General features: G+C 44.0%; 1 protein-coding gene across 1 annotated transcript in view; it reads left to right on the top strand.

Annotated features, from left to right (window-relative positions):
* Positions 1-26793, top strand: part of LOC124805017 (myrosinase 1-like) — a 68317-nt gene extending 41524 nt beyond the window's left edge. The window contains exons 8-11 of the mRNA XM_047265424.1: positions 2630-2745; positions 13278-13412; positions 13510-13616; positions 26784-26793. Coding sequence (XP_047121380.1) covers positions 2630-2745; positions 13278-13412; positions 13510-13616; positions 26784-26793 — 368 coding nt within the window. The remainder of the gene's footprint in view (positions 1-2629; positions 2746-13277; positions 13413-13509; positions 13617-26783) is intronic.
* The last annotated feature ends 366 nt before the right edge of the window (positions 26794-27159 follow it).

Genomic DNA, 27159 nt, shown 5'->3' on the forward strand with positions numbered 1-27159 from the left:
AGCCTCACTATCTCGCGACGAAAGCCTTTTAGAGTGCTGCACAAATACTGATGACAGCTTTTTTGGGGACTGAGAGGGACAACTGCTTGTAGATTTTATGGAAAGAGGCACTGCAATAAATTCCGAAATTGTGCGCATTAACGGTAAGCCCCACACGGCCGCACGACACAAACGTTGCTGAACAGTCCGAACTGAGAATAATCTGCTCATCCTTCCGTACGGACACGATTTCTCACACAATGATTTTCAGCTGTTACCAAAGATGAAAAACTAACTTCTGATCCTCTGCTGGAATGCGAAGACGAGTTAAAGGAGACTGTCATAGCATGTCCTAGTTCACAGGCGGCAGAATTCTACAACGAGGGTTGTGAAGAACACGTTCCTCAATGTGACAACTGCCTTATTGTAGATGATGATTGTAGAAGCAGTTATGTAGAAAAGCAGCTGACAGTTAGGAGTTGTATAATAAGAACAGAGTATTTAAAGTAGGTTAGAAACAATTCGTACCATTCTAATATTTTTAGCCAACGATACTCATGGTTACAACTTCCTGATGTCTGAATCAACTGTGTAAAAGCAGTACCTCACTTTGCATAATAATCCCTGTGGAATAGTAAAATTCTGGCAAGGGTCGTCACACAGCTATGGAATCTGTGCAATACGTTTATACGCCAAATTCAGTAAAAAGTGCAGTGTCACGAAGGGGCGACTTGATTTTAATTAAAATTAGTCCTCGTACAGCACAAAAACCGATTAAGCAGTCAATGCAATAAAACAGTGTTACATCCAGGAAAAGGGCTTTGATGCTACTGTGGAGAGACCTAATTTAACTGACCAAAAGATTTAAGTGGTTGCAGGAACAAAAATCTAAATGTTAATTACCGCAGGTGACAATTTCTTTTCATACATTTTTAAGATTTTTTATAATAAAGGAGTATTCTAGTACCTAGTGTGGTTCCTCTGTCAAAAAGTTCTTAAACATGTGTCCAAACAAAGTTAAAATCTCTAACCAAAAAGTGAAGTATCGTGAAGGGGAGGAGGAAACGAAATGATGAATCACCAGGCATGTCATGTTATTTCAGTGACTACAAAATCGAGTGAAATTCAAAAACAAGTAGGCAGTACGAGCACACTCATGGGCGTGACGCTGCACCCCTCTGGCACCGAATAGGTCGAGCAGGCTGCCATAAAGCCTTTATACTCTCTCCTGAGACAAGTTGGCACACAGTTGTTGTAAGTGATCCTCAATACGTCCGGGTCCCACACGTGTTCTATCTGGGCATCTTGCTGGTCACAGAAGTACCTCTGCATGGCACGGTTCATAGAGACCTGTGCCATGTGTGGACGCACATTGTCCGTTGAAAATGCCACAACGATACTATGACTTGAGAGAAAATATATGAGGATGGAGGATGTCCGCGACGCACCGTTGTGTTCTCGTAATCCCTCAGCCACTACCAGTTGTGACTTGAAGTCATGGCTTGCCGTACCTTGATACTAGGGGTGACACCGCAGTGGCTCTAAAAAACAATTGAAGATTGGGACCTCTCCTCACGTTGCCCCCATACTCTCCAATAGTAATACATGGTAGTGCAGGACCGCAGCTGATGGCTGAACACAGTGCGAGTCCATTCATCAGCCGACCATGGTCTCCGGTCACAGCGCCACTCCAAATACAGTTGTGGTGTTAACGGCAGCCTACGCACAGGCTGGAAATTGCCTCGTCTGTCTGCTGCTAGTCTCCAACCAATGGTACGGAATGACACAGAATGTTGCAACAGCTCCATTAGTTTTTCTCGGATAGCAGGTACAGATGGGAAGAGGCTACAATGTGCTTGGTGCACAATACGGAGATACTTCTATGTGGTGGGTAGACGTGGACGACTAGAAACTTGATGGCGAATATACCTGCCCTCGTATTCCCATGCAGTCCAAAAAGTGAGCCACAGTCATATTCGAATGCCCTACAAATCTGGATATTCCGCTATTCGGTGTCCAAATGGATACCTACAATGACGCCTGTTTCAAATTCTATGAGATCCTGATAACGCTGTCTCACACGAGTGAGATATTCTGTTCCAATTCTGCCCCACAGAGCGCTCCCTGATGTCCATCATCTCGTCCATGGGCAGAAGCAGATGGGCCCTATTGCCCTATTGCACACATCCTGCGCAAGTGCGAACCATTTTGCCACCCCTGCTCTCGCACGCTTCCCAAGTGCTCTACAGAGCCAAAGACCTATCTGGCTGCCTAAGTATCAGCTGTTTGCCCACCGCTGCCAACCTGTGCCTTTGGGCGCCTGACTTTCCCCTGACTGGAACAGCCCAACTTAAGGTGACAAAAAGCTTATTCATCCTCAAAATGGCAAGTGATCAGCACAAGCTGGCAACACTGTAGGCTGTGGCGGTATAAGGAGAAAGTCCTCCACTCCAACTGTTAGTGATCGAGTGGTAAATAGCATGCTACGTAAACAGCAAGTTCTGCATCAACATCAGAAGGAAGGGGTCATTCTTTGAATACGTGTCGAGGACTGAGATTTAAATCTGTGATTTATTCGTGTCTCTTCCTGTTACATTATAATGTCGTGTGAACCATATCAGGAAAGTTACAACAAATAACTCTCTTGCAGGATCAGCAGACTTTATTGGACTGAATCACTACTCCACAGACTTCGTGACTTCTGGAGTGACTGGTATATCGCCCTCCAAAAACCGTGATTCCGGCGTCATCAGTTCATATAATGAGGTAAGCTGTTACCGTTACCATCATTTGTGTAAAAGTGACAACAGTGAGTTTGCTGAAACAGCCGAAATGTTCACCAAAATGTCACACGTAACCGGAAGACAATGAACTGTGACAGCAGAGATTTATTGCACACACTCAAATGAGTTTCATTCAGCTCCAAAACTTTCAAATGGTCGTTAAGTTCCATTGAGAATCATTATCCTCCCACCCTTTAGCTTCCAAGTTAATTCACCCAAGTTCATTCCAAACTCAATGTGATGATATACTTCAAACGCTCGTCCCTCAACAACTTGTATTGTCAAAAATGCATTGAATTGGAAGGCGTTATTTACTCAGGAATTCTATTATCAGTGTAACATTTCAAACTGGTGTTAATATTTATTTTACAGCGGCAATATGTAACAGATACGTAGTACAATTTCGTGCTTGTAAACCTGAGACAGTATGGGCATACGCAAACCGCAGCAACCTAAGTTCGAGATTTAGTATGGCTTGTGCTACGAGACGTTAATATGCACTCGTAGATAGAAGTTGCTAATACGACCATATGAAAGTAATAAGTGTAGAGGAAAACAATGCTATTAGAAAATGACAACATGGTTAATAACAGGACTGGAGAGAATGGTAGTTTTTAACAATCAAAGCTAAGGTAACCGTTAGAGTGAAATTAAACTAAAAACATAAAAATGTTAATGGAAAGCAATTGATACATACTGCATGCATACAAAGTAGTAGTTAAACCATATACGACGTTTCAGGAGGGGTAATAGATATTTTAGAAGACGGTAATATAAATTAATTCGTTCAAGAACGTCTAATGCAGTTATAAATTATGAGTATCCGGATATGTTATTTGTGTATAGGTTTTGTGATGGAAACGCTGTGTATACTTGTAGAGAATACGGCAGACGATTTCCTAACCGCAGAATACCAGATTCGGGAGTGTTTACTCCTGTTTTTACCAGACGGTGTAAAATTGGCGCAGTGTCAAGAAGTCATATTTCATCTGAACGCGCAAACGAACAGAACATGGATGCAGTTTATTATTCAGTTTGTAGAACTTAGTCCCTCAACAAGAACACGCAGAATTTCTACATGTACCTGAAGCGGTAGGGCGCTGGTTGGGAAGTGGCAAAGTACTGAGACCACAAAACAAAGAATACTTGAACAGCAGTTTATTTATTATCAGTAACAATTAAACTTTTTACAAAGAGAAAATGCACAATTTAATACTGGCAGCATTGATGGCTGGTGGATAAGAATCACCACATCAGTAAATACAATCCTTGAAATGCATAGGTGCAAGTTGATAATATAAGTTATTTAATAAAGATCGGCCCACGTCGTTGATTCAACATACAATAATCAGTGAGAGCATAAACAAACAATTACAGGTCATGAACACCTTAGATGAAACTAACAACGTCACTTAGAAACTGCACCAACGACTTAAGGCCCAATGATGAATTCCTCCCACGGTGAAGCCAAACTAGTTTAAATTACTTAAACTGTATATACAGATGTCATTAGGGGACGTAATGCCAGTTTACTGATACACTGACCGACCTTAGATGAACAGAATTTCTCTACGAGGAACTTCAACAGCATTTCAGCAAAATACAGGATAACTCAATTAATGCCCGGCGGACATACAAACAAGCCTTGCAACTGGTGAAGATGCTTTAGGATTTACACGAAATTTGATTAAAATACAAAAAAAAACAGTAGTAGCTAAATTGATATATTTTAAGCTTACGTCTGATCACGCCTTCACATAAAGGCAGGTTATAACGCTTACAAACAAAATTAATTTTCCAGTGCAATGGCTGATCAAAAGTGTCCGTAGAACTTATACTAAAGGCCACCTGTGGATGGTATTGAGTCGATTTACTTAAGTGGGATTTAGAAGAAATCAGTTGCATTGAACAAACAAATCACAAGCTATTATCACACAGGCGTCTAGTTCGGAAAACAGCTAATAACAAGTAAGGCGGATTTACTAGAATCAGCTGGCTAGCTGTCTTACCAAAATAAGTACCTTTTCTACGGATACATGAGGAATTTAAATAAAAAAGTGATTTAGGTATTGACAAAAGACCATACGAAACATACAGTGATGCCCCTTTCCGGGTTTGCCCCTGAATTTCGTAAATAAGGTCTGTTCTGAAACACAAACACATAAGCCAAATGAAACACTGTTCTAATATAATACAAAACGCTAATGAATAGAACAAGTCTGGCAAGCACTGAAAGCATAAACAATGTTCTAATAAAATACTAAACACCAATGAATGAAACAAGGCCGGTAAACACTGAATAGGTAATGCGCCAGGTAAGTACTTTACAGTTAACTTTACGGAAAAATTTGACAGAAAGCGCGCGTTAGTGTACACAAGCAACCAATCCACATTAACCAATAACATGGAGAGTTGGCAACAAAAATCAAATTAACGAGCATTTTCACTAACAACAGAAAATCGGAGGTACGATCACAAATACCAGCAAGACCCGAAAGGAACCAGGATAAGCTAAGAACGAAATTACTGCCCGTTAGAAAAGGATCCACCATATAGTCCACAAGAAGGGCATGCAACAGTTCCCCGAGCATGCTTGCTTCTTCCAGCGGTCGAGTAACAGACAGTTAAAATCCAATTGGTGTGATGTGAATAGACCAGCTATGCTTGGCCCAATAGAGCACTCACACATCCTAGTTAAACCCGGCCCACCAATTGTTCACAGCGCAGCCGGCAAGCCACTTCGCTTAAGCATACGTCTATATGCTTGTCCGCCACAGCTGCTCCGGACAAGTGTCCTTCCGTATCCCAGCAATGCAGCACAGACAGACACACAGCAGACACAATCGATGCCTGAGCAGCAAGGATGTTGCACATGCACGCCACAATATCGATGTTCCATGTAAAAGAATAAGGTCGGCATTACATATGTCCTTACGATTTTCAGCGGATTCATCACCTTCGAGAAGAAAATGGAAGCAGACTATTGGAATTTTTTTGTTAGCTAATTGCAAATCGCTGAGTAATCTCATCAATACTGTTCACTGACGAAGTCTCCTTCAGTTATGATTATACCAATAAGGCTCGTAACGCATTGTCGATGTGATGGAAAAGCACACGTGGAGGGACATTTTCAAGAACGCTTTGCTGTAAATACGTTGTTTGGTATGATAGACTATAAGCCGATTGGGCCTTTCGTCTTACTCCACTCTCTTACGTGGTCCCATCATCTAGAAATCCTTGAAAACTAGCTTCCAGCATTACAGGAAAAGAATACTTCGGCTTCAAGGATGGGTATCTCGGGGGTTCTCTACTCGTCATGTGACACCACATCCAAACCAAACACTCCCAGGAACATGGATCGACAAAAGCGGCATTAAGGTCCCTGGAAATCAATACTTTGGATATTTATCTGTGAAGATGGTTCAAATGGTTCAAATGGCGCTGAGCACTATGGGACTCAACATCTTAGGTCATAAGCCCCCTAGAACTTAGAACTACTTAAACCTAACTAACCTAAGGACATCACACACACCCATGCCCGAGGCAGGATTCGAACCTGCGACCGTAGCAGTCCCGCGGTTCCGGACTGCAGCGCCAGAACCGCACGGCCACCGCGGCCGGCTCTGTGAAGATGGTTGAAAGGTGAAGTCCAGAACGAAAAAAGTATACAAAAGAGACGAACTGATAATTCGGGTTATGAATAGTACTGCCCTCAAAAAGAACATCAAAGAATTTGAAATTGCATTAAAGTCGGAAGTGGAATTTATGGAAAACAAGTTTGGACTTAATCATTTGCCCCCTGTGACCATTTCTTTAGGTTACATTCTAACAGCTGTACCCCTGTACACAATAAAAATTTGACACATGTTCCATCTCCTAAAATGTTTAGTATTCCTCTTCAAGCGCCTTGTTTAGTAACTCTCCTTCCCTATCAGCTATTTTAAAGATTGTTGGCTACGAGACTGAGAAACAGAACGAGCAAAAGTGAAATTTGTGGTTTTGGGGAACGAAATGTAGCTAATAGTAAAACAAATACAAGCATTAAAACAAACGACAGCATTTTTAATTTATATTTAGAATGGAATAGAGGAAACTAAACAAGTATGCAGTACACCTCAAAGTTGTTTGGAATGGTCTGAAGGTTTTGAATGTTGTGTTTTAATTATTTCGTTTGGCACTTGAACATAATTGCATCAATACGTAACTAATGTTCTTGATGTTGCAGTCAGACGGAGGCCCTCGCGCCCCCGTGTGGCGGGAGCAGCGTACACAAAAGAATTTGGTTCACATCTGAGCAGAGGGCGTTGAGAGGCCAGACAAACGTGTGGTTCCTGAAGAGTGGCAGCAGCCTTTTCAGTAGTTGCAGGGGCAACAGTCTGGATGATTAACTGATCTGGCCTTGTAATACTAACCAAAACGGCCTTGCTGTGCTGATACTGCGAACGGCTGAAAGCAAGGGGCAACTACAGCCGTAATTTTTCCCGAGGGCATGCAGCTTTACTGTACGGTTAAATGATGATGGCGTCCTCTTGGGTAAAATATTCCGGAGGTAAAATAGTCCCCCAATCCGATCTCCGGTCGGGGACTACTCAAGAGGACGTCGTTAATCAGGAGAAAGAAAACTGGCGTTCTACGGATCGGAGCGTGGAATGTCAGATCCCTTAATCGGGTAGGTACGTTAGAAAATTTAAAAAGGGAAATGGATAGGTTAAAGTTAGATATGGTGGTAATTAGTGAAGCTCGGTGGAAGGAGGAACAAGACTTTTGGTCAGGTGAATACAGGGTTATAAATACAGGGGTAATGCAGGAGTAGGTTTAATAATGAATAAAAAAATAGGAGTGCGGGTAAGCTACTACAAACAGCATAGTGAACGCATTATTGTGGCCAAGATGGACACGAAGTCCATGCCTACTACAGTAGTACAAGTTTATATGCCAACTAGCTCTGCAGGTGATGAAGAAATTGATGAAATGTATGAGGAGATAAAAGAAATTATTCAGGTAGTGAAGGGAGACGAAAATTTAATAGTCTTGGGTGACTGGAACTCGACAGTAGGAAAAGGAAGAGAAGGAAACGTAGTAGGTAATCAGTCCCCTAGAACTTAGAACTACTTAAACCTGACTAACCTAAGGACATCCCACACATCCATCCCCGAGGCAGGATTCGAACCTGCGACTGTAGCGGTCGCGCGGTCCCAGACTGTAGCGCCTAGAACCGCTCGGCCAGGTGAATATGGACTGAGGCTAAGAAGTGCAAGAGGAAGCCGCCTGGTAGAATTTTGCACAGAGCATAACTTAATTATAGCTAACACTTGGTTCAAGAATCATAAAAGAAGGTTGTATACGTGGACGAATCCTGGAGATACTAGAAGGTTTCAGGTTATATAACGGTAAGACAGAGATTTAGGAACCAGGTTTTAAATTGTAAGACATTTCCAGGGGCAGATGTGGACTCTGACCACAATCTATTGGTTATGAACTGTAGATTAAAACTGAAGAAACTGCAAATAGGTGGGAATTTAAGGAGATGGGACCTGGATAAACTGACTAAACCAGTGGTTGTACAGAGTTTCAGGGAGAGCATAAGGGAACAACTGACAGGAATGGGGGAAAGAAATACAGTAGTAGGAGAATGGGTAGCTCTGAGGGGTGTAGTAGTCAAGGCAGCAGAGGATCAAGTAGGTAAAAAGACGAGGGCTAGAAGAATTCCTTGGGTAACAGAAGAAATATTGAATTTAATTGATGAAAGGAGAAAATATAAAAATGCAGTAAATGAAGCAGGCAAAAAGGAATACAAACGTCTCAAAAATGAGATCGACAGGAAGTGCAAAATGGCTAAACAGGGAGGGCTAGAGGACAAATGTAAGGATGTAATCTCACTAGGGGTAAGATAGATACTGCCTACAGGAGAATTATAGAGACATTTGGAGAAAAGAGAGCCACTTGTATGAATATCAAGAGCTCAGATGGAATCCCAGTTCTAAGCAAAGAAGGGAAAGCAGAAAGGTGGAAGGAGTATATAGAGGGTCTCTACAAGAGCGATGTCCTTTAGGACAATATTATGGAAATGGAAGAGGATGTAGATGAAGATGAAATGGGAGATACGATACTGCGTGAAGAGTTTGCCAGAGCACTGAAAGACCTGAGTCGAAACAAGGCCCCGGGAGTAGACAACATTCCATTAGAACTACTGACGGCCTTGGGAGAGCCAGTCCTGACAAAATTCTACCATCTGGTGAGCAAGATGTATGAGACAGGCGAATAACCTCAGACTTCAAGAAGAATTTAATAATTCTGAATGGAAAAACTGGGAGAAGCCGACCTCGGGGAAGATCAGTTTGGATTCCGTAGAAATGTTGGAACACGTGAGGCAATACTGACCTTACGACTTATCTTAGAAGAAAGATTAAGGAAAGACAAACCTACGTTTCTAGCATTTATAGACTTAGAGAAAGCTTTTGACAATGTTGACTGGAATACTCTCTTTCAAATTCTAAAGGTGGCAGGCGTAAAACACAGGGAGCGAAAGGCTATTTACAATTTGTACAGAAACCAGATGGCAGTTATAAGAGTCGAGGGACGTGAAAGGGAAGAAGTGGTTGGGAAGCGAGTGAGACAGGGTTGTAGCCTCTCCCCGATGTTATTCAATCTGAATATTGAGCAAGCAGTAAAGGAAACAAAAGAAAAATTCGGAGTAGGTATTAAAATTCATGGAGAAGAAATAAAAACTTTGAGGCTCGCCGATGACATTGTAATTCTGTCAGAGACAGCAAAGGACGGAAGAACAGTTGAACGGAATGGACAGTCTCCTGAAAGGAGGATATAAGATGAACATCAACAAAAGCGAAACGAGGATAATGGAATGTAGTCGAATTAGATCGGGTGATGCTGCGGGAATTAGATTAGGAAATGAGACATTTAAAGTAGTAAAAGAGTTTTGCTATTTGGAGAAGAAAATAACTGATGATGGTCGAAGTAGAGAGATTATAAAATGTAGACTGGCAATGGCAAGGAAAGCGTTTCTGAGGAAGAGAAATTTGTTAACATCGAGTATAGATTGAAGTGTCAGGAAGTCGTTTCTGAAGGTATTTGTATGGCCTGTAGTATTTCGCATCTGTTGCACTTCATCTTCGTGGTGTAGCAATTTTAATGGCCAGTAGTGTATTTATACACTACTGGCCATTAAAATTGCTACACACGAAGATGACGGGCAACAGACGCGAAATTTAACAGACAGGAAGAACATGCTGTGATATGCAAATGATTAGCTTTTCAGAGCATTCACACAAGGTTGGCGCCGGTGGCGACACCTACAACGTGCTGACATGAGGAAAGTTTCCAACCGATTTCTCATACACAAACAGCAGTTGACCGGCGTTGCCTCGTGAAACGTTGCTGTGATGCCTCGTGTAAGGAGGAGAAATGTGTACCATCACGTTTCCGACTTTGATAAAGTTCCAATTGTAGCCTATCGCGATTGCGGTTTATCGTATCGCGAGATTGCTGCTCGCGTTGATCGAGGTCCAATGACTGTTAGCAGAATATGGAATCGGTGGGTTCAGGAGGGTAATACGGAACGCTGTGCTCGATCCCAGCGGCCTCTTATCCCTAGCAGTCGACATGACAGGCATCTTATCCGCATGGCTATAACGGGTCGTGCAGCCACGTCTCGATCCCTGAGTCAACAGACGAGGACGTTTGCGAGACAACAACCATCTGCACGAACTGTTCGACGACGTTTGTAGCAGCATTGACTATCAGCTCGGAGACCATGGCTGCGGTTACCCCTGACGCTGCACCACAGACAGGAGCGCCTGCGATGGTGTAGTCAACGACGAACCTGGGTGCACGAATGGCAAAACGTCATTTTTTCGGATGAATCCAGGTTCTGCTTACAGCATCATGTTGGTCGCATCCGTGTTTGGCGACATCGCTGGGAACGCACGTTGGAAGCGTGTCTTTATTCGTCATCGCCATACTGGCATATCACCCGGCGTGATGGTATGGGGTGCCATTGGTTACACGTCTCGGTCACCTCTTGTTCAAATTGACGGCAGTTTGAACAGTGGACGTTACATTTCAGATGTGTTACGACCCGTGGTTCTACCCTTCATTCGATCCCTGCGAGACCCTACATTTTCAGCAGGATAATGCGCGACCACATGTAGAAGTCCTGTAGGGGCCTTTCTGGATACAGAAAATGTTCGACTGCTGCCCTGGCCAGCACATTCTCCAGATCTCTCACCAACTGAAAACGTCTGGTCAATGGTGGCCGAGCAACTGGCTCGTCATAATAGGCCAGTCACTACTCTTGATGAACTGTGGTATCATGTTGAAGCTGCATGGGCAGCTGTACCTGTACACGCCACCCAAGTTCTGTCAGTTCTAGTATAATAAATTTGTCCAATGAATATCCGTATATCATCTACATTTCTTCTTGGTGTAGCAATTTTACTTGCCAGTAGTGTATGTGACATAAATGTCCGCATCTTTAGTCTACATTGATTTAGATGATTAAGTATTTTAATCGTCATGGGCCCGTAGACATTAGCATTTGTCATAAATTTCAACTTAATACGTCAACCCGGTTCCTGAGAAAAACGGTCTTACTAGACGGACAGCAAAGTTCACCTATGGATTCCACATTCCAGTGCCTGTGTTGTAAGTAATAGACACTGCAGCGACTACAGCCGGTATGAAATGTTTTTGCAGTTGCGAATACGAGGATCCATGAGCTGCATAAGGGTATGACGAAAGTGAAAATTTGTGCCAGACTGGGACTCGAACCTGAGTTTGCCGCTTTACGCGAGTAGCCGCCTTAGCCGCTTTGGATAGCCGTGAGAGACTGTTGACCGGGCCTAGACTTCCATATGCCGTCGATACTGTGTCGCAGCCTGCATTCGGACGCACAGTATGTAATTCCCGTGCAGGGGGGACATTTTAACCAGAAGTTGCTGCCTGGTACGAGTGGATAAATATGATATTGCAGTGCGTGTATTGTTAAGAAGAACGATGCAATATTCCTTCGGACGTGCATGCGTGGATGTATCCAAGCACAGACGATAGTTGTTCTTACTCGCAACTGAGGATACACTACTGGCCGTTAAAATTGCTACACCAAGAAGAAATGCAGATGATAAACGGGTATTCATTAGACAAATATATTAAACTAGAACTGGCATGTGATTACATGTTCACGCAATTTGGGTGCATTGATCCTGCGAAAACAGTACCCAGAACAACCACCTCTGGCCGTAATAACGGCCTTGATACGCCTGGGCATTGAATCAAACAGAGCTTGGATGGCGTGTACAGGGACAGCTGCCGATGCAGCTTCAACACCATACCACAGTTCATCAACGGTAGTGACGGGCGTAATGTGACGAGGCAGTTGCTCGGTCACCATTGACAAAACGTTTTCAATTGATGAGAGATCTGGAGAATGTGCTGGCCAGGGCAGCAGTCGAACATTTTATGTATCCAGAAAGGCCCCTACAGGCCCTGCACATGTGGTCGTGCATTATCCTGCTGAAATGTAGGGTTTCGCAGGGATCGAGTGAAGGGTAGAGCTACGGGTCGTAACACATCTGAAATGTAACGTCCACTGTTCAAATTGCCCTCAATGTGAACAAGAGGTGACCGAGACGTGTAACCAATGGCACCCCATACCATCACGCTGCTTGTTCTCCGAACATGCATACACGCATGCGTGTCCGAAGAAATATTGGATCGTTCTTAACAATACAGGCATTGTAATATCATATTTATCCGCTCACACCAGGCAGCGACTTTCAATTGAAATGCCTGTCCTGCTCGAGAACCACATAATGCGTGTTAGAGTGCAGGTTGTGACTCAGGTATGACGACGTATGCGAAGTCTGGGTCTGGGCGTGAGTCGTGCACGGTTAGCCAAACCGCTTCAGGCGACCGCACGCGTAAGATGGGAAATCCGGTTTTGTGCTCCAGTCGGGTAAAAATTTTCACTGTCGTCATTCCCTCGTGTAACTGAAGCTTGCTCGTATCCGCAACAGCGAAGACCTTTCATGTACAAGGATTCCGTTTCTACCGATTGAGGGAAGGAGCTCTAAAAATTGCCTGCATTCAGCCCTGGTTTTTATTGCACGCCAAGGCGTTTAGTCTTCTGAGATCTGACATACTAAAAGCCACAGTGGGTGTACGATAGAAAGGAACGGTGGTGGATGATGATTTTATGGTTGCCTTGGATTGATGGGGAGGCTTTTGTGTGTATATGTGTGTGTGTGTGTGAGAGAGAGAGAGAGAGAGAGAGAGAGAGAGAGAGAGAGACAGACAGATAGACAGACAGACAGAGAGATCTAGGCATAGAGAGAAAGAAAGAGAGGGAGAGAGAACGTTACGAATATAGCGAGCGCTGGGGACAGAGCCCGTGAATTAAGCGGATGAAAGAGTGAATGTCCATAACATTCCTATCTGTCTTAAAAAGAAAGTATTAGTGGAAAAATGATAAATACAAGAAATGTCTTCTTTTTCTTTCAGGCAGTTCCCTGGGGATTCCGAAGTTTACTGAACTGGATTGCTAACGAATATCCTGGATATCCGATTTTTGTAACAGAGAATGGTCTGAGGAATTCAGGAGGACGGAACGACACTGACAGGATCGACTACTATATCGTACGTAACACTCACGCCCCTGTGTTGCAGTCCGACATCGGTTTTGACGTCTGTGAGCTCATTTCAGTTACAAGGATTGTATTTTTTTTACCTGTAGGGTTTCCTGGGAGCTCTTCTGGAAGCAGTGAACGTTGATGGAGTTCCAGTGATTGGGTACACGACGTGGACTCTTATGGACAACGTGGAATGGAGTTTGGGAACCAGGTGAGTAATCCTGGAAATCTTTGTTCATCAGACACTGTCCTCTCATAAGTTTGGATTGACCGGTGGTCTGAAATGCCAAAACATTTTCTGTTATGGAAAGTTATACAATTGTAATGAAGTAGTTCTTTCACTAATTTGGGAACAAATAGTAAGGCATATCATTCTGTTTACAACTTCAGTATACAGCCCCTGATATCAGTTGGTATTTTTAGTGTGTTGGTGGGACCATCTGAATTTTAGGAAAAAGCTGTCCTTCTCTATGAGAAATACAACTATCTACACATTAAATGCCCAGTGGGAAGTAATGAGAGAAGTGGCACGTGTGATCACATTTCTGTCCTCCTCCCATCATGGACATATTGTGCCTAACTCTAAAATGACAAAATTAATAAATCGAGGAAATAAGATCACATTTGAGAATGCTTTATTTAAGAGACAGCATTGTTTGGTCCTAAAAACATTAGGATTTCTGTATTTTTCTAATAGATTCTTCAAACGTAATGGAGTCAAGTGTTTATTTATTACTGTCAAGAAAAGTAGCCTTCCTTGATGTTTAGGAAGGTTGATGTCACCTCTGGACGTGCCCTGTATAGGAAGCCAACTCACTCTGATTTGTATCTTCCGGATGATAGCTTTCAATATCCGTGTCAGCGTGAGGGGTATTTCGTACCTTGCCTCGTAGGACCCATGTCATCTCACATCCTGAACGTTTGTCATCTCAGTTTTCCCACCTCGAAGTCACTGTCTGTCAAATTGTAGTGAAAGACGTGCATTGCACTATCGACTAACCATCAATCGGGACGGTGATGACAATAACGAGGCGGTACCAAAGACCACAGCCATTTTATCTTACGCAGCTAGCAGTTCCAACCTAGGAAAAAGAGGAAAAAAAAGATGTCTTCCGAATGGGACTGAAACCGATGGATATTATGTACATGCACACAAAACAAAAGACCGCAGTTTCAGAAAAATTGGGTGGTTTATTCAAGAGGGAGAGCTTCACGAACTGTGCGAGTTTATAACGCTTTGGTCCACCTCTGGCCCCTATGCAAGGAGTTATTCGGCTTGGCGTAGACTGACAGAATCGCTGGATATCCTGCTGAGGGATATTGTGCCAGATTGTGTCCAACTGGAGCGTTAGATCGTCAAAATCTCGAACTGGTTGCGGGGTCCTGCCCATAATGCTCCAAACGTTCTGAAACGGGGAGAGATCCTGTCGTGTACTGAAGCAGCACACAAGAAGAATTTGCAACAGTTGCTACCAGAAGTACCGTGGACGTACTCGTACTGCGCGCAAATCAATCAAACTGCCGCGCGAGTCACGCACAGTGGAGCGGCAGCGCCACCAGGAAGAGAGGGGCGGGCTTAAGTAGTCGTGCGAGAGCCGAAGTTGTCAGCTACAAGTCGGAAGTCAGTCCGAGACTTGCTAGGGAATTCCTGCAGAACTTTCGTCGTGTCTTCAAGCCTTCAAGTCGATATATAGTGGTTAGTCTTCAGTAGAAACAGAAAAGTGATTAGAATTGACATGTATGGACAGAGACCGCTTGCCTACAGATTTAACTGAGTGCCGTTAGTTTGGAACTGTTCTTAGAATAGTACAGTACATCGAGACAGACGATAAGTTTTCTTCAGACTTTAGTCCAGAGAACATGATTTAATTTGTGTCCATGGAACTGTAGTCAACGCAGGACAGATACACTAAACCCACATTCTACAATAGCTGTAACGAACGTTACCAAAGCTGAGTAATATATTTTGCTATTTGATACTCTGTGTTACTTTCATTGTATATGTGCTTCCCCGAAAACCCAAGCATTCGTCCTGCCAAAAGATCTGTATCAATTTTTTCAGCGACAGTGAGATTTTCATCAAAGTGGATGCCGCTAGTCCACAACAGATCCGACGACCTTCCTGGCCAAGCTAGGGTTTGGCGAGCACGAAGATGAGCAGTAGATATTCTTGCCGTTTGCGGGAAGGCATTATCTTGCTGCAGCGTCAGCCCAGGATGGCTTGCGATGAAGGGCTACAAATCGGGTCGTAGAATGTCTTCGACGTAGCGCTGTGCTGCAAGGGTGCCGTGGCTGACAACGAAAGGGGCCCTGCTACGAAAAGAACACCCCGCACCGTCACTCCCACTTGTAGGGGCGTGTGGTGGTCGGCAGTGAGATCGGTATCCCACCAATGTCTGCGGCTCCAGCCATGTCTTCGGTCTCGAATCTCACTGCCTGGACTGGAATTGCCGTTAGAGATGAGTCCTGCTACGAAATGACCCCCGGTAACCAACGAAGACGTGTCTGGAGACGCCTGAGACAGCGGTGGGACACCGACCTCACTGCCGACCACCATACGCCCCTACAAGCAGGAGTGATGGTGCGGTGTGTTCTTTTCGTAGCAGGACCCCTTTCATTGTCTTCTGCGGAACCCTCTCTCACAGTTGAGCAAGTTTGGAGCTTTGAGGGCAGGGACCTACAACCAGCTCGGGATTTCGACGATCTATGTGCGAGTTGGACAGAATTTGGTACGATATCCTTCAGGAGGACGTAGAACAACTCTATCGGTCAATGACAAGCCGAATCAGTGGTTGCTTAAGGGCCAGCGATGAAGCAAAGCATTATCAACTTGTTCAGTTTTTGAACCTCTTTCGCTTGCGTGAATCATCTAGTTTTTCTGAAATTGTAATCATTTGTTTGTCTGCACCGATTTCCATCCCATTCGGAAAACTGCTTTGAAGTGCGTCGTACACTACTGGCCATTAAAATTGCTACACCAAGAAGAAATGCAGATTATAAACGGGTATTCATTGGACAAATATATCATACTAGAAATGACATGTGATTACATTTTGACACAGTTTGGGTGCATACATCCTGAGAAATCAGTACCCAGAACAACCACCTCTGGCCGTAATAACGGCCTTGATTCGCCTGGGTATTCAGTCAAACAGAGCTTGGATGGCGCGTACAGGTACAGCTGCCCATGCAACTTCAACACGATACCACAGTTCATCAAGACTAGTGACTGGCGTATTGTGACGAGGCAGTTGCTCGGCCACCATTGACGAGACGTTTTCAATTGGTGAGAGATCTGAGGAATGTTCTGGACAGCGCAGCAGTCGAACATTTTATGTATCCAGAAAGGCCCGTACAGGACCTGCAACATGCGGTCGTGCATTATCCTGCTCAAATGTACGGTTTCGCGGGGATCGAATGAAGGGTAGGGCCTCGGGCCGTAACACATCTCAAGTGTAACGTCCACTGTTCAAAGTACCGTCAATGCGAACAAGAGGTGACCGAGACGTGTAACCATTGGCACCCCATACAATTACGCCGGGTGATATGCCAGTATGGCGATTACGAATACTCGCTTCCAATGTGCGTTCACCGCGATGTCGACAAATACGGATTCGACCATCGTGATGCTGTAAACAGAACCCGGATTCATCCGAAAAAATGACGTTTTGCCATTCGTGCACCCAGGTTCGTCGTTGACTACACCATCGCAGGCGCTCCTGTTTGTGATGCAGCGTGAAGGGTAACCGCAGCCATGATCTCCGAGCTGATAGCCCATGCTGCTGCAAACGTCGTCGAACTGTTCGCGCAGATGGTTGTTGTCTTGCAAACGTCCCCATCTGTTGACTCAGGGATCGAGACGTGGCTGCACGATCCGTTACAGTCATGCCTGTCGACTGCTAGTGATACGAGGCCGCTGGGATCCAGCACGGCGTTCCGTATTACCCTCCTGAACCCACCGATTCCATATTCTGCTAGCAGTCATTGGATCTCGATCAACGCGAGCAGCAATGTCGCGATACGATTAACCGCAATCGTGATAGGCTACAATCCGACCTTCATCAAAGTCGGAAACGTGATGGTACGCATTTCTCCTCCTTACACGAGGCATGGCAATAACGTTTCAACAGGCAACGCCGGTCAACTGCTGTTTGCGTATGAGAAATCGGTTGGAAACTTTCCTCATTTCAGCACGTTGTAGGCATCGCCACCGGCGCCAACCTTGTGTGAATGCTCTGAAAAGCTAATCATTTGCATATCACAGCATCTTCTTCCTGTCAGTTAAATTTCGCGTCTGTAGCATGTCATCTTCGTGGTGTAGCTATTTTAATGGCCAGTAGTATATTTTAGTTCTCTCGGAGTGTGTGATATGAAATGTATTTTTCGACCACTATCTAAGAGAACGCCTCTTTTAGGGTACGTAAAGAATGATGTGGGTTGGCGTTAGGCAGGTGTCTACCATATTCCTTTCAGTTGTTGCGTATCATATATTGGTCAGACCACCAGCACCATGGACGATCGATGTATTGATAACAAGCGTGACACACTCTTACAAGAGCATAGCAAATCTGCTATTGCAGAACATTTCCTGGGCATTGATCACCATATGCAATATAACAACAAGCAGATTCTTGCATGCACTTCCACCAATTGAGAATATGTTATTAAGTGAGCAGTTGAGGTTAAATCAGCAAGTGACCTTATATTGATGGAGGTTTTTACTTAAATATTCTCCGCAGATTCCTACGCTCTCTCTCTCTCTCTCTCTCTCTCTCTCTCTCTCTCTCTCTCTCTCTACAGAGGGACGGAATTAATGCATTAATGCTACGTCTTCTATTAGTCGCTAATATTCACTGTCGATAACTTGTGACATTGGTCATTTTTGTTGCATCGTCACGAAACTGTTTATAGCGTGTGTGTGTGTGTGTGTGTGTGTGTGTGTGTGTGTGTGTGTGTGTGTGTGTGGGTGAGTTGTGCAGCATGTCACCTGCAATTTCCTAGCACAGTGCTCTGTCGTTGCATTGTCCCTCAGAAACTACAGAAGGTGCACCTATCGAATCGTTAGTGGTTGCCGAAGACGTCACCCCGCTGCAATCCCATTTATCTGAACATTCTTGCATTTGCCTGCAGCGATTTAGGCAAACCGTAGATATAGCTAAACCTGGAAGGCCAAGTGGGGATTCCGTCGCCCAGTTCAGTGTGTAACCATTACGCTCCACACTCGGGCTTCCGTTTTGTATTGCTCGTCTGCATTGCTGTAAGAATTCTACGAACTAGTTTAGTTTAGTCGAAGTATAATGGGCAACCTGAAACAAAGTGTAACTGGTATAAATTTCAGAATCACTGATTATGCTAGCCGAAACCTACATCCACCATACCCTAAAACTTATCAGTGGTGTCAAATTTCAAACAGCATCACGTACCACACAGACACTTGGTGCAGCAAACACTCCCTTTCCGGATAGATGCACAGGTCTGCTATTCGACCGTTAATCTCTTCATAGACGCAGAATGGAGAATAATTGACGGACACTGGAGTAATTTCTACCGTTCTCCAGGCGGGGTTAGCATGGATCATCGGTGTTCTCTTAAGACATTATCTCCTCGAAAAGCATCAACTTTAATTCCTGACAGCGCGCAGCTGTCAGAAACAAGTATCAAAAATAAATTTATTAATGTTCACTTAGAACTAAACAAAACATTAAACTGGTTCAAAGATTGACAGCAAATGACACGTGGCACTCTATTGCCGCACTGGTGCGTCTCACATGACAGTCATAATTTGACTGACAATCAGTACTACGAGGGCTATCCAGGAGGTAACAGATGTTTTGTTCTGTCGTGACGGTGGGTGGAGCTACAGCCACCATCTTGGTTCCATAACGTTCCTACACTCAGTACGTATCCAGTGATGGTAACGTTTGGCGTGTGTCTTTTATTTTGCTTTCTGTGACATGCTAAAATGTGTTCTGTAATAGAAAATCCCGCCAATTGTGACGTGTGTTCTGTGATAAGGTTTTCGTCGGCAACAACTGCAGACCAATTGAAATTTATCGCGACCTTTGTGATGGGTACGGAAAAGGAATAACGACTGAAAGCCGAGTGAGGCAATGGTATATTGAGTTTAAAAACGGCCATACAAGTGTCCACGATGAAGGTCGCAGTGGTAGGCCTAACCCTGTGGCCGACAAACTGGCCCGCATCTCGTGGTCGTGCGGTAGCGTTCTCGCTTCCCACGCCCGGGTTCCCGGGTTCGATTCCCGGCGGGATCAGGGATTTTCTCTGCCTCGTGATGGCTGGGTGTTGTGTGCTGTCCTTAGGTTAGTTAGGTTTAATTAGTTCTAAGTTCTAGGGGACTGATGACCACAGATGTTAAGTCCCATAGTGCTCAGAGCCATTTGAACCATTTGACAAACTGGTGATGAAAATCAACACAAAATTCGTGAAAAATCGTCGTTTCACGGTTATAGAACTTGCGCAACATTTTTCCCAAATGTTGTGGAGTTCAGTGCATGAAACTCCGGTAGAGAAGCGTGGTTACTGAAATTTTTAATTTAGGTAGATTGCCAAGGCCACAGAAAACTGATACTGGCTGCAGCACTGACCTTCCTCAAGATTACGGGGAAAACACTAATAAAGTTATCGATAGTACCGTAACTGGGGACGAGACTTGGGTGAAGCATATCAATTCGGAAACAAAAAGGCAATCGATGGAATGGGTACAGACAAATTCTTCAAAGAACCAAGGAAGAGTTTGCAAGCGCTATTAACAAGAAATATCAAGGCCACTGTGTTTTGGGACTCTGTGGTAGTGATTCTCCTTGATTTCCTTGAATGTGGATGACAAGTTAATTCGGAGGGGTATATTCAAACACCGACAAAGTTCAGGCGGGCGATACAAAATAAGTGTACGGGAAAACTTTGTGTAAAAGGAAATTTGTGGGCCGGCCGAAGTGGCCGTTTGGTTCTAGGCGCTACAGTCTGGAACCGAACGACCGCTACGGTCGCAGGTTGGAATCCTGCCTCGGGCATGGGTGTGTGTGATGTCCTTAGGTTAGTTAGGTTTAATTAGTTCTAAGTTGTAGGTGACTGATGACCTCAGAAGTTAAGTCGCATAGTGCTCAGAGCCATTTGAACCATTTTTTTTTAAATTTGTGGGAAGTTCCTATGAGACCAAACCGCTGAGGTCATCGGTCCCTAGGCTTACACACTATTTAACCTAATTTAAAGTAACTTACGCTAAGGACAACACACACACCCATGCCCGAGAGAGGATTCGAACCTCCTACGGAGAAGCCGCGAGAACCGTGACAAGGCGCCTGAGACCGCGCGGCTACACCGTGCGGTTTAGCGTAAAGGTTTAGTTTTGTTCACCACAACGCGCATCCAGAAACGACCAATCGTACCCGAGTGCTCCGTCAGGATTTTGGATGGGAGGCGTTTGAAGATCCAGCATACAGCCCGGATTTGCCTCTGAGCGACTACGACTGCCTCCAAGCAATGGAGGTGTTGCTCGCTACACAACACTTCGGTACTGACGCCGAACTGCATGCTCGCATAAACGGGTGGCAGCAATCGCAGGGGGCAGATTTCCACAGTGACGGTATTGAAAAATTTGTGCCAAGATACGCTAAGCGCCTCAATTTGGAAGGCGATTATGTAGAAAAATAGCTGAAGAGTGTGCCTTTAAAATGTATGTATTAAAATTTGGTTCTTCAACATTGTTAACTTTTTTTATTTCAAAACGTCTGCTACTTTCTGGATAGCCCTTGTATCTGAGTTTAATTCCCGCCTTTTCATTAAAACAATTAACAGCTGTAATGAGTAACGTCTGATTGCCAAATGAAGCCAGCTAATTCTACGTTAATTCTTTCTTTTTTTGTGGGGGTTTTGCATGAATTTTTCTGAAGTTCAGTTCAGTGCATGATTATCCACGCTGGATGTCCAGGCGAGTGACCCAGTGTTGGAACGACCGCCTAGGGGCTGAGGGCTGCCTCTTCAGTGGCCTGTGTAGACCACAGCGGCTGTGAGGAAGCACGCCGGGCCCCGCTACTGCCCGGGGCTGACGACGACCACACGTCTTCCTGCCGGTGTCACACAGTACTTTGCGCTCTGTGCGACGTGGGTCCAACGTCGCTGTCATGGAAATACATAACGTGGCGTGACGAACACCTGAGAAGAAAGTCACGAGTTTTACGAACCAGAGCGTCCGGGGCACACAGATTTCAAAGGCTCCACTTTCCAGGAACGCTATGTGGAGGGCAGTCAGAAAACATCTCTCCATACCATCAGATACGGCTGGCCTGCTTTGTGAATGTAAATTCTGATCTCCTTTGGCCACCTCTCTTTACCACCTTAAGTGAGGTGGACGACTCTTGTCTTATAAAATTGGAAGAGGTCTGGCTCCTCATTGGTTAATCTAAACAAATTGCATTGCGGGACAAACCAAGTCGAAAGTTTTCGAGAAGTGTATAAGTGGAGAAAACGGCATTGGCAAGAGTATCGAACAGACTGGAGAGTGGGAGAGAAACGCACAATTATTTGAGAGTTCAAAGCCAGGTTGTGTAGCGACTGGTAAACATTATAAATCTATAGCATGGAGGCAAGACTTGCTGACTGGCCAACAATTTGCAAAGCTCTTGCCACTGGTCCTCTGAAATTCTGTAAACTTGCATAAAAAAGAGACAGGCCACAGAGAATAGTAGAGGACAAACTTATGCACAGTCCTCAGGAGAGAGCACATGACAGAGGGAAAACTTCACTTTGGTTCTTGAAGGACAACACTAGGCTTAGGAATTTCAGCTGATGTGTTACAGTCTGCAGCAGATCACTTCAACCTCACTGAGTCTGGTGATAGCTTGCAGCTTTGGTGAGGAGGGTGCTACAACTCACACGCATTTATCGGCTTGCTCTTACGGCAAGGCACATTTCAGAACCCAACACTTTCGTGATTGTCCGCAACCTTATTACGATTCAGTCTGAAATGTTAGTTGTGTGTGTAATGATTTCATTCTTTTGGACAATACAGGCAACCACTTTGCAATCATCACGGATATAAATGTTGAAAAGTAATGTGTAGATTCTAGCTTCGTCCCATTCATCTGAATTACCCAATCTACGACAAGGTATTCACGTCTTAGATTTATAACGATCCATGTTAACAGTTAGGCAACGGCTTCGCCACAGTGGATACATCGTTTCCCGCCAGATCACCGAAGTTAAGCGCAGTCGGGCGTGGCCGGCACTTTTATGGATGACCATCTGGGCCGCCATGCACTGTTGCCATTTTTCGGGGTTCACTCAGCCTCGTGATGTCAACTGAGGAGCTACTCGACCGAATAGTAGCGGCTCCGGTCAAAGAAAACCATCATAACGACCGGGAGAGCCCGTTCTATCCACATCCTCAGCTGAGGATGACCCGGGGGTCGGATGTAGAGAGCTGCAACGCTCCATGTTTGACCGGTCCCGGCTCGCCTGTTGACGGGGCGACCGAGCCTCTCGTGTCCGGCCCCACACCACTCGGCTCGGTCACACACTCGCCCCATGTCTGATGTCCGGATTCCGGACACGCGGATAACCGAGCACGACCGGTCACCGCTCACGTCTCACCTCGAATCGCCACGGCTCGCTGCACTGTACTGTACAAATCCAAAGCATCTCTCTATTTTAATACAAAAGTAACGTTTCCAAGAACGGGTACGTTCTTCATAGAGCACTTTCTTTTATAATATTTACTTCCGTCTTCCTAACGTCCAGGAATTTTGTTGTAAATAAAACATTGATCACAAGAGACCAATCTGTGTTAATGTAATGAAATGTAAGCCTCAAATGGTGCGCCTGATTATGCGAATCAGTCCACATATCAACTGTCGCAGCACATGTTTTATTAATAACTTCCGCAATAACAGAAGGCATTATACTGTTTCGTATTGCATCAGCTTGCTCTTTGACATGTCTGCTTATAGTAGAGGGATGTGGCATGGCATCTGCCACGTTAACTTTTCCATAATGCGCACCCAGATGTATTAATTCTTGCCCTAGTTCTCTGAAACCTTCACCGCAAACAACATTAAAAGGTCTCATATCTTTAGCACACATTGCAACACACTTTGCTGTAATACTATTTTTTATTACTGCCGGTGTTCCTGAAGGAGCTGTATGTTTGTGAGGTTTCTTGCAACTGTGTTTCTTTAAAAGAGTGGTTCGCGATTGGAAACACAATAATGTGGAGCAGTTTATGCACGATACGTACCCAGTAGACGCACTGTTTTCGTCTACAACCACCAAAAATCAAAAATATGCTCCGTACTTGGCTTTTTAGACCTTTCCGTCTCTTCAACGTGTAAACATTGATTTCAATCTTACGTCTTACTGCACTGGTTTCCTCGCACTGCATGATTGCAGAGAGAGAGAGAGAGACCACAAATGAGAAGCCCGTACTGGCTGCAGTCTCACACGGATAATGACACGTGTAATGTGTTTGAAGTTACGTGCTACGTGTTCGGTCACGGCTTCTATGCTCGGTCACTAGAACCAGTGCGGGCAGCCTATCCAGTTAGGGTGTGCTCGCCCCATCTCGTATTTTGTGCTCACTTACTCGGTCATGCAGGACTCTAGTCGGATGGTCCCGACGGGCCACTTGTGGCCTGAAGACGGAGTGCTGCTGCTGCTGTTGCCGCTATGATAACAGTTGATAGTTTCCTCATTCTCTGCATTGCTTGTGGTAGAACTAATCCAGTACTAATTTGTTATTTGTGTATGTCAACAAGGAATATTGTAATAAACTGAGATAAATAAAGACCACTGCTTCATCTCGTAGTTAGATGAACACTGTGTTTTTTATCTTGTCTGTGTTACAGCACGCAGGTCTCACGATTGCTAACGCCATCCCGTGTCGTTAATTATTCATTGCACAATACTTTTTTCACTAAATGCATGTGAGTACATGGGGTGCGATCTGACAAACGTAGGTGTACCAATGTTGATCATTCTGCCATCCACAGGGGTACCGCCACCTATGTGGAAGGCTGATCTGTAGCCTCAAACGAATGCATTGTTGATGATTCTGATATCGACAGGTGTATGTATGTATGTTGAGGACTCCGCCGTAACCTCACATTCATGCTTAACAGAATGTAAAAATGAAGTAGCCTTTTACAAAAACATATATCCATGAATTCTGTACCTATTGATCCTGTAGAAATTACGTTGATTAAAAAACGTTAAAGATTGACATAAACATAGACACAGATGATTTAAATATTGCCTCACCCTCGTTTCGTAAACAGAAGGAAATGACATGTTACATATTGTACATTAAAAAAGTGCTGTCAGCCTGCCAACTCTAAAATTCTGCGTGGTGACTGTTTGTTCTATGTCGTGTCTCCCTACCACTTTCGCGCAACGACGCTCTGAGCGTGTTTTTTAGGGAATTGACTAGTTTGAACCTGGGACCTGTTGCTGGTAAGGAGACGCCAGACCACACATGACATGTAGAGTTCAGAAGAGTCCACTGAGACTAGCGATGATATAACCAAATATTTAATGATTTCAGCGTCAGCTCCACTGCACTCCCAGTAAAAGAATCTTAATACTAACTAAATTTAGTGCAAGGGGTTCAAGGCTTTCCTATTTTTAGTTATCTGGTAAAATAACGTCGAAAAAGCAGTTAAGTTTACCATTGGAAATTTTATTCTACTCACAAAACATTGTTTATAAATTGCACTATTGATAAAAGGATATGTTTTAATACAGGATGGTAAAAATCAACTGCGTTCAACAAAAATGTGAACGAATATTCCCTGAATGGCTTTCCAAGTTCTACAATGGATCGAAGGATGACCTATGCCATATCATATCTATAATCTAGGTTTAAATTAAGTTTCACAAAAGAGAAAACTATCAAAATGGTCTACAGTGACCCTCAATTATCTTTAATTACTTATCTAACTTGTCGTAAATTACAGTGGCTGATGTGGCCTCTCAATAACTATGTAACAGAAAAATCATCGCGTTTCAGATTTTTACTTCAAGTGGCAAATGTGAACACCATGAGCTTTAATTGACGATCGACACTAGTATTACGTAAAGGGGTGTAACAGATGAGACTTCTGCAGTTCTGAGTGAAGCTTTATCCGCTGTTTTGCGGCATCGCGTGCGTTCATTACCTTGTCGATGTTCGTCAGGGGGCGGCGGACAGCACAGCTCCGCTCACCTCGCCGTCTCGGAAGCAACTCTCACCTAACTTCTTCTTACTACAATTTACCGAAGTTAGTTTAAAAAAACCATCTGGCTGTGTTTTCATCTGACCAATCAGAGTCTCAATGTTAACCTTAAGCTCCGCCTACAAATATTCTGTCTATCCAATGAGAAACGTTATACTTTTCATAGTGGGGCAATGTTTTTAAAGTTTGCAACGTAACAGAGACGCGAAAAAATCTCACGCTAAAATTTGCAGCTGGTGTGGTCCTTTTAGTGTTATCTTAAGATCTATACTGTTCTTCTGGAGGGCTCTATCTTTTAACATGGGCTGGGGGGTGGTCCTGACATAACAGAGACGTGAAAAAGTCTCACGCTAAAACTTGAGGTTGGAGTAGCCCTTTTTGTGTTATCGTAAGATCTATACTGTTCTTCTGGAGGGCTCTAGCTTTTAACATGGGCTGGGGGTGGTCCTAGCGGTTAGCTGGTGACGTGGGTGTCCGTCCCTTATCGTAGGGCCTTCTAACTTAACACGGTCCTGCTCTCGGCTCCTGTTCTCGTTTCTCCCCTCCTAACTGCGTCTGTCTCACGGTGGGAAGATATAACATGCATTTAGGCACTCTTGTGTTAGTCTGTGGTATTCCATTTGCTCACTCGTTACTCGTAATACTTTGGTTAATTTAATGTCACGATTTATTCGGAGCTATGTGACATACTAGTGGATTTGCTTATCATGTCAGGGTTTTCATGGAAGGTGATGGATTTGCCTGACACCTTACACAACTGGAATTATTTTACAAGGGATGCATCTAGTAGATGTTCATAGTTTTGTGTACTCACTGTATGGTTGATGATCTGTGCGTGTGTATGTGTATGTGTGTGTGTGTGTGTGTGTGTGTGTGTGTGTGTGTGTGTGTGTGTGTGTGTGTATATGTGTCTGTGTGTGTCAAGTATCAACAACGCATCTCACGTAATGTAATAAAATTTTTACACAGGGCAAAGTTTGGTCTGTACGAGGTGGATTTCAGCAGCCCAAACCTAACGAGAACGCCCAAGGAATCGGCCGGCTTCATAGCGGAAGTCTACGGGAGCAGAGAGCTGCCAGAGCAATACTTCTGGTAGGAAGAGCTCATAGCTGAGTCTGTGAGAGAAATAAGTTATATGTTGTATCTTATTTCAGGAACTTCTGAATGTCTGAGGTAACTAATTTCAAAACCAGCGTCAATACCAGAAGTCTACGGAAGCAGAGAGCTACCAGATCAGTACTTGTGGTAGAAAAAGTTCATAGGTATATCTATGAGTGAAGTAGGTTTTAAGCCATATTTAAGTTCAGAAACTACTGAATGGCTGAAGTAATTTATTATAAAATCAGTGTCAATAAATAAATTTATAAAAATAAATCGTTTGTACTTATTCTCCTTGTTAACAGAACGTAGATAGAAGTGTACTCCTAAATCGTTGTTATTCTGTCACGCAGATCTGTAGATCGAAATAACTGATATATTATAACATGATTAAATTGGCGATGGACAAATTGTCGTAAAACGTCTAGTAAA

The sequence above is a fragment of the Schistocerca piceifrons genome, chromosome 7 (genome assembly GCF_021461385.2).
Source record: "Schistocerca piceifrons isolate TAMUIC-IGC-003096 chromosome 7, iqSchPice1.1, whole genome shotgun sequence".
NCBI lineage: Eukaryota > Metazoa > Arthropoda > Insecta > Orthoptera > Acrididae > Schistocerca > Schistocerca piceifrons.